At 35.8% G+C, this 11,751-nt stretch overlaps 1 protein-coding gene across 17 annotated transcripts in view; it reads right to left on the reverse strand.

Moving 5' to 3' along the window:
• The window catches only part of LOC127152700 (teneurin-3), a 589,677-nt gene that overhangs the window by 139,261 nt on the left and 438,665 nt on the right, over positions 1–11,751 (reverse strand). For 13 of the 17 annotated variants that reach the window (XM_051093627.1, XM_051093698.1, XM_051093924.1 and 10 more), the window contains one exon: positions 5,990–6,196. The exons of the other annotated variants lie outside the window; for them this stretch is intronic. In XM_051093627.1, the coding sequence (XP_050949584.1) occupies positions 5,990–6,196 (207 nt within the window). The remainder of the gene's footprint in view (positions 1–5,989; positions 6,197–11,751) is intronic. 17 annotated transcript variants of the gene reach the window in all.

Below are 11,751 nucleotides of genomic sequence, written 5' to 3' on the forward strand. Positions count from 1 at the left end.
GGCTAATTTAAACTGCGGCCCATACGCCAGATTTCTCAGAAAGTGAGATACAGTGGGAACTTAAGCAACCCGCGTGGCTGACTGAGCAAGGCATAGGAGTTGGGGGCCTCCGTCGGCCACGGTAAACGTTATTGGAGTTCCTGTGCTATAAAATCACTGCTTTCATGCCCACTGCACCTGACAATAGCAATCGGTGCGTGAGAGAAGAGGAGCCCGACAGGCCTGGTGACCCGAGGCTCAGTTTCAGAGAGTCCGCACTACGGCGCGCTGGCAGCTTCAGCAGGCCCCCTGGTTGGCTAATTGACAACAAGAGTCTATGTTGGATGGGTTACGCAGGCGGAGGCTAATCGCTCTCGACGGACATAGCTCTTGTTCGCTGTCTGTCTGTCTATCTTACTGATGCCTATTCTGCATTTCAAACGCGTTTTGACCTGATAACAACAGAATAGGGCATGCTTATTTTATAGGCCCTTTTCTCATCCTCTATTTTTATTCTTAAAAAGAAAGGCAAAGCAGAAGGTGCTTTGGAAAATGTAAATGGAATGAATTGCTGAGGCCATGAATCACAATTAATTTTATACTGTATATCCATGCAGACATACTATTGTTTAAAAGTTTGGTTTGCTATTTTAAAAGTGTCCTATGCTCACCAAAGCTGCATATATTTGAAAAACAAATAAAAAATACAGCAAAAACTGTTATATTGTGAAATATTAGTAGAGTTTAAAATATACTGTTTTCTATTTGAATAAAATGTAATTTATTCCTGTGATGCAAAGCTGACCTGTCCACATGATCCTTCAGAAATCATTCTAATATGTTGATTTAGTGTTAAAATATAATTTATATCAAAGTTAAAAACAGCTTATATTTTTGAGGAAACCATAATACATTTTTTTCAGAATTCTTTAGAAAATATTTATAAAAGAAACTTCAAAACATCAGAATAAAATAACTGTAAAAGAAAATTAATCAATCAGTCGATCAATCAATCTGATTGACCCAAAAACTTTAAAGGGTGTATTTTTATTAAATTAAACAAATTATGAAAAGAAATCAATGAGCAATGAAGTGACATTGTGTAAATAGCACCGTAAATCTTATATAAATCCAGTACATAATTAATTAATTGTGTGATTAATGTCCTACACAGTATATGTGTGTACAATTTAACAAATTATTAAATGCAAATGTATCAAGATGAATGATATGCAGATAATACCAACTTAAATAATTAGGTATAAATAGCTGTGAATGCTGTCACTTGCAAAAAAAAAAAAAAAAAAAAAGAAAAGAAATGACCGAATGAGTAAATAAATAAATAAATAAAACCTGTTGACCCAACTCGATTTACCCCTTCCTCCATCTCCTCTGTGTCTCCCACTTTCCTGTTCCTGTTCTGCCTGAGTTCATGTCTTTAATATGGAGCGGTGCAGACAGGAGCCGGTGCACTGACCTGCTGTCTACTCTCAGACTATTAAAACCAGGCCTCTGAGGATGTGCACTGAAGCCTTTTTTCCCAGCCTGTCCCTCCTGCTCTCTCTCTCTTTCAACCCTGATTTCAGTTTGATCTGCTAAGTGGGCCGGGCAGCCCTGCGTCTCCGCAACGATCAGCAACAGCACCTCCACTCATTACAAATATCGATGATCGCTTCAAATGATGAGACGTCAGTGCTTGGAGTGCTTCCTGATCCCCACTTGACAGCCACACGTACATCAGCCTAAAAGACTTACTGGCGGTAAACGTGGGGTTTCCTAGTCAAGCCTGCATCACCGTGAATCCAGATGGTTATCGAGAAAGCCCCTCACTGCAGATAAAAGCTCATCCATTATGAGTAGCCTGACACTGATCAGCATTTTTTTTTCTCCTTTTAACTGGAGCTGCTTTTGATTAGGGCTTGCATTACATTGTATGGATGAATAGAAGGTGAGTTTTCTTTAAAAGCAGCGTACTGTAAACATTTGGACATGTGTGGTCCTATTTGGGCTCGGAACTGAAGTCTGTCAACCTAACGGATGTAAGTGCATGGAGACATAAAGTCCTATATCCTATAAAGTGTTCTTAAAACAACATACTTTTCTTATGCGCTGCAGAATGTAGGAATTATACAGAGGAGAGCCCTAAATTTAATTTGCCAAGCTATTCCGTTGAATAAACAATGGTGGAGTTACTCTGTGCATTCTCCTCATAAAGCAAATCTAATCATCCTCATTATGGAAGAATACTAGGCCAAATGAAATGTTTCTGTTTAAGGCAGGCTTTTAGAGGTAAAACTACATCAACACCAATGTCAACAACACAGACTGAAGAAAGTGGATCTTGACAGGTCTGATGGTGATACAGCATTCCTGCTTGGTTAATCTGAAATTCTGGATTATGAGGAGCACAACTGTTAAAGTATTCATCTATGTGTTTAAAATGTGTTTATAAGTTTGTAATGTTTTAAAGCCAATATCTGACTAGCCGACTTGAAATTGATTCTGAAGGCAACATTTGTCATTCCAAACCTGTATGTTTTTTTTTTTTCCATAGAACATAAATTCTCCACTGCTTTTTTTCTAAACAAAAAGGTGGATAGGGACCAAGGTTTTTAACCTTATAAAACTTTACATATTTATGGAAAAATTTTCTGCCACAGAATAAAACACACACAAAAAAGAAAAGGTAATTGCAACTTTTTATCTAACAATTCTGACTTTTTTTCTCAGATTTGCATGATACAAACTCGTAATCTTCCTTTTTTTCTCAGAATTGTGAGATTTAAACTCACAATTGTGAGTTATAAAGTCAGAATTGAGATATAAACTCAATTCTGAGAAATGAAGTCAGATTTGTGTGATATAAACTCGCAATTGCGAGTTATAAAGTCAGAATTGCAAGATATAGACTTGCATATCTGACTTTTTCTCAGAATTACAATATAAACACAATTGTCAGTTATAAAGTCATAATTGTAAGACACATTCACATTTTTCCTCAAAACTGGACTTTATAACTCATTAGGATATTAATATCTTACTCCTATCTTAGGAGTTCATATCTCACAATTCTGAGAAAAAAGTGCAAACTTGCAGTTTTAATCTCACAATTCTGACTTTATTTCTTGCAATTGTGAGTTTATATCATGCTTTTCTGAGAAAAATAGTCAGAATTTCATGAATATCATGCAACTCTAAGAAAAAAAATAGAATTGTGAGTTTATATGGCAGATTTATATTATCTGGCTTTATAACTTGTAATTGCGAGTTTATATCACAAGTTTATTATCATTTTTTATTTAGTGGCAGAAACTGACTTTCATACATATTAAATAATAGCCCCCCCCAAAAAAATAAATCTAAAAAATGTTTCCATGTGTGTTTTTGGTTGAGTATCATATTTAATACATCAAGCTTTTATGGCTCATATGTGACCCTGGACCACAAAACCAGTCAGAAGGGTCCATATTTCGATTTATGCGTCATCTGAAACCTGAATAAATAAGCTTTCCATTAATGCATGGTTTGTTAGGATAGGACAACATTTGGCCGAGACACAACTATTTAAAAATATATGGAATCTGAGTGTGCAAAAAATTTAAATATTGAGAAAATCGCCTTTAAAGTTGTCCAAATGAAGTTCTTAATAATGCATATACTAATCAAAAATTAAGTTTACAGTAGGAGGGGATATTTACAGTTTTTAGGGTTAAGCATCATAAAAGTAGCTCATATGATTTGTGCACTACAGTATTTTGAATTCATACTCTAGATGAAGAAGGTATTTACTGAAAATCTCACTTGACAGCTGTAGTTACCACTCACTCTTTGTAAGGAAAAGTGCAGTTTGGATATTGTACAAGATAACTCTTTACATGTTAAACAGAAGAAAGTCATTTGGGTTTTTAAAGATAAATTACGATTTGCATTAGCGGGTGAACTATCACTTTAAAAAACAAGCTGCAAATACTATGTGTGTGCTTTTACTCCGAGCGCATTCTGTTTTATGTGTTCCATTCCCATGTCTCCAGCAGCTATGCTCTGAGCCTCCTCCTGTTATTGTTTTCATCTTGTGTCTTTCAGACGCTAACACAAACAAACACTCTGCTGGTGTGTTCTTGTCCTCATGCACCATGACCTCTGTGTCTTTGTTTGAGAGCCTTAGGAGCTCCAGCTGTCATCAGCATCATCTTAAGCCAGCGTCCCACAAGCCGTTTTTTCATGCGTACGCTTCATTTACATAGTCATCGGAGAATCAGAGGGAGCCTCTGCCGTGTCTCTCAGCGGGCGAGTGTTAACAGCCCCAGCAACCCAACTCCCTGCCGAACCTCTGATAACATCTAGCAAGTTTGAAAGTATCAAAGGAAGTCAGATGTGGCTTTGGCAGTGACCACTGAGCGCTTCTCACAATGAAAATCTGATGTGGCACTGTCCTGCTCTGATCACATCCAAACGTTTCCCTCACACACACCAGATTGGTTTACTCTGATAATTTTATCCTAATCGAGTGCTGCAGCCATGATGTCAAAACTCAAGACTGATTGACCATGGGTTTCTATGGGGTTTTTCAATTCATGAGTAAAATAAGGTCTGTGGTAAACAGAATGTGTGATCTTGGACCACAAAACCAGCCGTAAAGGTCAAATTTTTGAAACTGAGATTTATACATCATCCGAAAGCTGAACAAATAGCTATCCATTATTATACGGTTTGCTAGGATAGGACAATATTTGGCTGAGATACAACTTTTTGAAAATCTGGAATCTGACGGAGGAAAAAAATGAAAATACTGAGAAAATCGCCTTTAAAGTTGTCCAAATAAAGTTCTTAGCAATGCATATTACTAGTCAAAAATTAAGTTTAGATATATTTACAGTAGGAAATTTAAAAAATATCTTCATGGAACATGATCTTTACTTAACATCCTAATGATTTTTGGCATAAAAGAAAAATCAATAATTTTAACCTATACAATGTACTGTTGGCTATTACTACAAATATTCCAATGCTACTTACGACGGTTTTGTGGTCCAGGGTCACATATGAGGATACTTGAACGTTGTGTAGTTATTTATTACAAACATGTTTTTAAAAATTAACAACTGCTTCAAAATGAGTGTTTTCAGTGCAATTGTGTGTAATTTACACCTTAGAGAAACAGTGTTGGAGGATAACTAGTTACATGTAATGGAATTTTGTAATTTAATTACAAAATAAATGTAACTGTAATCTGTTACAGTCACTGAGAAAAAAATGTGTCAAAAAGTAATCAAATGTAATCAGTTACATTAATATATTAATTGAAATAGTTACACTACTTACTACATTTTAAATATGGTACATTGTAATCTGTAACCTATTACATTTCCAAAATAACCTTTAAAACACAGCAGAGTAAAACATCCGAGTGAGTTTTTTGTGTTGTCCCTTATCAGTGCGAAATTATCACAAATTAAAAAGGATTCATGCCAACATAGCCCAAAACCCCACTTTTCTAGGTTGTTTCCAAACTTTTGGAGGGCAGTGTATTTTGTATGTTTTATGATGAGCTTTGTGTGGCAGTGAATCAATTTTCCATTCTTAATCATTGGGTAACGTTATTTTTTTAGTTATACTTTTAGGTTTTTATCTATAATAACCCTGCAATGACCGAATTTTTATTTGTGGGTGAACTATTTCCTTAAACTTAATTTAAAGTTCAGTAAAATCTAAATATCCATTCTCAGTTGAAAATGCTTCTGAGCATGCAAAATTGGTTTTCGAGTGCAATATGAGGTCCATGACCATTTTACACACAAAATCAGTTAACCCCCCTCTAATCTACCCAGAAGTTGAACACCACTGATTGGATGTGACATTCTCTAATAAAATTTCCGACAAAGCCCGCATAGAGTTCACTCCAGTGGTTTTTACTGGGAATACACAGCCTTCATGCTTTTCTTACTTCACAGACCTAGGAGGACAGACCGAGTGAGAGAGAGAGAGAGAGAGAGAGGGGCGGTCACCTTACCATTACAGCTGTGGCTGAGGGCAGGCTGCGTTACGGGTCTATAGAGAGCGGCCGTGTACTCTTCTTCCGAATCAGAGTCCTGCGCCGCCTGCGTGGTGGCATTACTTAAGACGGAACTCTGGTTGTCATGGAGATTGGGTGAAGGTGGTTGAGAATGGGAATGCTCAGTGACTGATGGACTGGAGAGAGAGGATGGCATGGGAGAACCTAAAGAAAAGAAAACCACTTTAAACCAAAAGAAAAAAAAAAAAAAGAACAACCGCAAATGAAAAGAACAAACATAGAGTAGCTACTTCACAAAGTAAATAAGAAAAAGTAAATAATTTTCTTTTTTTTAAAACTCAAGTTTACGTGATTTTTTCCATCTTGCAAATCAAAACCAAAGAATATGTATCAAATGCATGCATTAACATAAATGCAAGCAGCATGAACACAAAACATCAATTGCTACCAGACAAAAAGAGGCAAAGAATGATGATTCGCAGCTTAAGCATTCTGTTTGTGATCTTTCTGCTCCACTAGCTGTGGTCACATAGAAGTTGAAAATGTTTTCCACAGAGCCCACAATTGTCTTTAAGGCCACAGCACTGGTGAGTTGCATAAAGTTGTGAGGCTGAGGAACCACTCTGTCTCAAACACACACACACACACACACACACACACACACAAAAACAAACACACACACTTGCTTTCATTAGCTGCCAAATTCACTTTATCTTCATCTTAGATGCATTTACCATTAAATCAGCCATTAACAAATGGACGCTGGAATGGCCATACACACAAGCACACATACTAACAATACTGAGTAAAAACTTCAAAAGGATTTGAAATGAAACAACTCTCATTTTTCCGCAGACAAAGAGATATTCTGTAGTAGAACGGCCTGATGCATAGTGAGATAAAGCACATATTTCATGCTTTTTATATGAAAATGTTTTCATCTTGCTGACATTTTCACAGTCTTCTTGTTATGTGAAAAAGCTTTGCTCTTTTCCTCGCTTACATCTTTTTGAAACCGATCTCACACACACACATAATCACCTTCTCAACCAAAACAGAAAACTGACCTGGGCTCAGTGGCTCCACTTAGCATATAATAACAGCTTATCAGACATGGTCAAGAACCCCTGATCTGAGAGCAGTCAAAGGCAAAGGGTGAGGGCAGTGAGTGAATAGTAATTAAGCTGACTGACTTTTAGCTCCCTGTCAGGCGTCTGGACACACTCATGAGACAGTGAGCAAAGTCACCTCTGCTTCTCTTCTGGCCACTTCTGGAGTGCGGCTTTAGAGTCCTGACCACACAGTCTTCTAATTACCTTCTACTCTTTACATTAAACTGCATTGTGAAAGAGAAATAGAGAAAGCCAAAAGACAAGCGGATGAAAGAATCCAGCGCGTGTGTGTGAATGCTAGTGAGAGAAAAAGAAACAGGGAGGCTGAAAGAGCAGGGAGAATTATTATTTGGTAATTATTGCGAGCTTTATTTATATATTTATGATATGAAACACAATTACAGGCAGATCCTCTGGGAGCAGGGCTCACACCAGCCAGCCAGCCCATCCCAACCAACAAATTAAGTGCCATTAACATTATGTGCTGCCACTGATACACCACTGTGTGTGTGTGCCGAAGCTACTGAGCTCAGACCGACTGACTAAAGCAATAAAGTGTTCACTCTTGGCTGAACACTGATATAAAGATACACATTAAATGGCCTCTGATTCACCACTGCATTCATTACACAGCAGACATGGCTGCGATTGGTCACAATGCTCAACCGCTGAAAAACAACTTTCACAATCAATTAATCACAGCAGATGTACAGTAATTGCAATGTTGATAACTATTTATTTATTTCATTAATTAAATGTTCTACGTGCTACAAAAATGCCTGGTGAAATAGGGACCCAACCTTCTGGGGAGTTTTGTTTAACTCAACTATTGTTTAAAAATTACTATATGGCTGGCTTAAAATTAAGCCAAATAGGTTGTAAATTAAAAATCGGACACATAATTATTAGAGGCATCAGCAAAAATCAAAAGGTGAATATTTATTAATAAACAACTAAAAAATATATTATTCTTTATTCAACTCATTAATAAATGTTAATTTATTAAACATATTAATAAATGTTAATTTCCAACCTATTTTGGGTTCATTTTAAGCAAGAAAAAACATTATTTTTAAGCAATAGTTGAGTTAAATAAAACTTACTAAATAAATAAAAATAAATAAAACACTTAACCCAACTGCTGGGTCAAAACAACCTAATCGCTGAGTTTGTCCAAATTTTTAACCCAGCATTTTTTTAGAGTATATCTTAATATATTGTTGCTTTTTGTTTTAATATTTATGTTTAGAACTGAATTTAGGGACAATTACAATTTACATTTATCAATTATTAAATATATATATATATATATATATATATATATATCATGGAGAAAGTGTGTTATAATGCACATAAGTCAACTAAATAAATGTGGAAACGTGTGTGAATAAAATGTTTGTTTTAATTTTTTTAGAATTTGTATAATCAATTATCAGGGTTTAAAAATACATTCTAAGTTAAAAATGAGCAAATAATCAACATTTTTAAAAGTATTAGTATTAGTAATCATTTGGTATCGGAACACGGTTTTGCTTTAAATCTTTTTATAAATAATTGTAACTACAGTTTTAATAAATTACAATTAATGCTTACAATTACAATGTATGTATTTATGGTCATATTATTATAAAATCTAATGGTAAAACTTTATAATAAGGTTCAATCAGTTAATGTTAATGTTAATGGTCATATTTTATTTTAAGGTCCAATTCTTGCTATTAACAAACCACTAACTATGACTTTTCCCTCAACAAACTGCTAATTTGCTGCTTTTAGTAGTTAGTAATGTAATTGTTAAGTTTAGATATTGGGTAGGATTAGAGATGTAGAATATGGTCATGCAAAATATGTGTTTTATAAATACTAATAAATAGCCAATATGTTATGAAAAGGCATGTTTATAAGCAGCTAGTTAATAGTGAAAATTGATCCCTATACTAAAGTGTTACCATGTTAATTAATGTATTATCTAACATGAACAAACAATGAACAATACATTTACAACACTATTTATTAATCTGTGTTAATATTTGTTAATAAAAATACGGTAAATCATTTGTTCATTTGTTCACAGTGCATTAACTAACGTGAATTTTACTAATGCGTTAGTAAATGTTGAAATTAACATTAACATTAATAAATGCTGTAGAAGTATTGTTCATTCTTAGTTCATGTTAACTAAAGTACTTAACTAATGAAACTTTGTAAAGTGTTACCATTATAATGCATTATATAATATTTTCATTTGGGTCATATGTTAGGTTTATTATATAACACCTTAATTCAGGTGTTAATTGTGTGTTTTAATAAAGGTGTATTCCGATTGTAACAATATTACATGAGCCAAAAATGTCTGTGATTTAGTACTGCAGCACGACTGTGAGTGATATTACTTTCATACAACGGTTCAATAAAACAGAAATTAATATCAAGCAACATACATTTCAGACAGAATGCAACCTGTTATTTTGTTATTCACTCTATGGCTGAATCACAGCTGTGGTGATGTTCAGTACAACAGCATTCCAGCGTGCTAAAATCACTTCAAGTAAAGTGCTACTGATAATGCTAAAAAGCTTCAGACGGTTTGAAGCACACAAGCCTTTTATGGTGAGGAATTCAGCTGCCGAATGGACCGAGGGAAGTGAGTATGCAGAGGGCACTGTGTAATCCTGGTTTTGCAGCTTTTTTCAAATTCATTTCCGCTATCTCTTCGCCTCTCATCCCGCTTTCGTTCGTTTTTTCTCTCTCTGTGATAACCAAAGTTCTTTTCGTGGTTTCATGCCAACCTGCTCCATCAGCACTACTTCCCTACTGCCAGTTTCTCTCTCACATACACACATGAGCAGATCAAACATAGATTGACCCTCTCTCTCGTGTGTAATGATTTGTGTGAACAGATGAAGAAGTTGAACACGCCACATAATCCAGTGCAGCTGTCAATTAAAACCGAGAGCAGAAAGACGAGTTGAAACCGCTGCGACAAGTGTTATTTTGTCTGTGCTGCCAGTGCACAAACAAACCAACTCATAGACAATGAAGAAATTGTTATTTCTGTGAAAACAAAGAGAGGTGGATGAGTACTCTTCTGCTAGCGCATAAACAACAACAACGCTATTGAAGCAATCAGCAGTCCAACAAGAATTTGCGCACTCCATGGAATTCTACAAATGACCTTCTTAGTCACGACGTGAAGTGAAATAAATGATTAACATCAATAATATGAATTAAAAAGTTTTCCGCCGAGTGTTCATTAGTCTAATTGTAGGTGGTTTGTGGTTGCTAAGTAACATCACCTTGTGTATTAATAGAATGTGCACAGGTGTGAGTTTCACAATAGCTTTGAATGTTTCTCATCCTAATAAATGTAGAGAGAAAATTATGAGTTTCATAAACTTCTAAACCCCTTGGAATAGGCTAAATAAACCGCACTGCACACACACGGAGCTCTGTGCTTTAAATACAGCGTGCAGATCCCACCACACACACGTGTGTATAATTTCCACAGCATCATCACTCGTGGCAGTAAACTAAAGGCGCTTGTTTGTCAGTCATTGATTTCCCCCTGCATTCTTCGGCATTCCTTTTTTTTTTGCTTGACACCGGGTCAAACCTAATCAGCAACTTCCTGTGCCACTGCTCGTGTGTGTGCATGCTGTGTATGCAACCTGTCTGTTCTACTGCTCTGCGCTGCCTGCTCATCCCCGATCTCATATGCAGGCCTCTAGGTTTTCATATTCTAATCGATAGCAGCCCGTGCTTCAGTGCTAACAGGAACGCTTAAGAAAAGCCGTGCTGCTGAAATCACTCACCGTCTCTCTCTCTCTTTTCTCCTTCTCTCTTTGTCTGTTTACCTGATCCTCAGTGGATGGCGGAGAGCACAAACAAAGCTGAAGGACACACTTTGTAACATGCCTCGCGAAGAACAATGTATGGATAATTCATACGTGAGCATATACATTCAGCATACACATATACCACTAGCTCGTTTTTTTGTGTCATTTCACGGCATACGGTTTAAGAGAGAAATAAGTGACTAGCGTGGACTAGCGAACACACAACAGTTGACACATCACAGTAAGAGAACTGAGCACATACACAGACTTTGATGCATATGAAATGAATTGTCGAGAAAAAGACATGCGATGAATAAGACGATAAAAAAACTGTTGGGACTGTGAAGTTTTTTTGCATGGCTGTATGGACCCCCTGCAGTGTGGGCTCACTGACTAACACATGACAAGCGCTCTGTCAAACTGGATGAACGGATTGGATGCCTTTAGAGATTAAATGCTCATTATAACTAATACGCTACAGTCATTGGATGCAAATGACAAAATGGAAATGATAATTGTTGGTCACTTGAATAATAAGTGAATGCTGTGTAATTAGCATTAGGCTGTCACAAGTCATTTGTAAAAGAAAGATATGAGCTCAAATTATTGTTAAATAAATCTAAAATCTTAACAATAATTATCAGGTGAATAAAAATTATATTTTTTAAACTTTTATTTCAGGTTTCACTATACTAAATGAAATTTAAACTATATAAACTAAAGCTACAGAAAAATAAATAAAAAACTATATAGACATTAAAAAAAAAACTGCACATACTGCAAAATTTCTAAAACTTGAATGTGAAATAGA

The sequence above is a fragment of the Labeo rohita genome, chromosome 1 (genome assembly GCF_022985175.1).
Source record: "Labeo rohita strain BAU-BD-2019 chromosome 1, IGBB_LRoh.1.0, whole genome shotgun sequence".
Taxonomy (NCBI): Eukaryota; Metazoa; Chordata; class Actinopteri; order Cypriniformes; family Cyprinidae; genus Labeo; species Labeo rohita.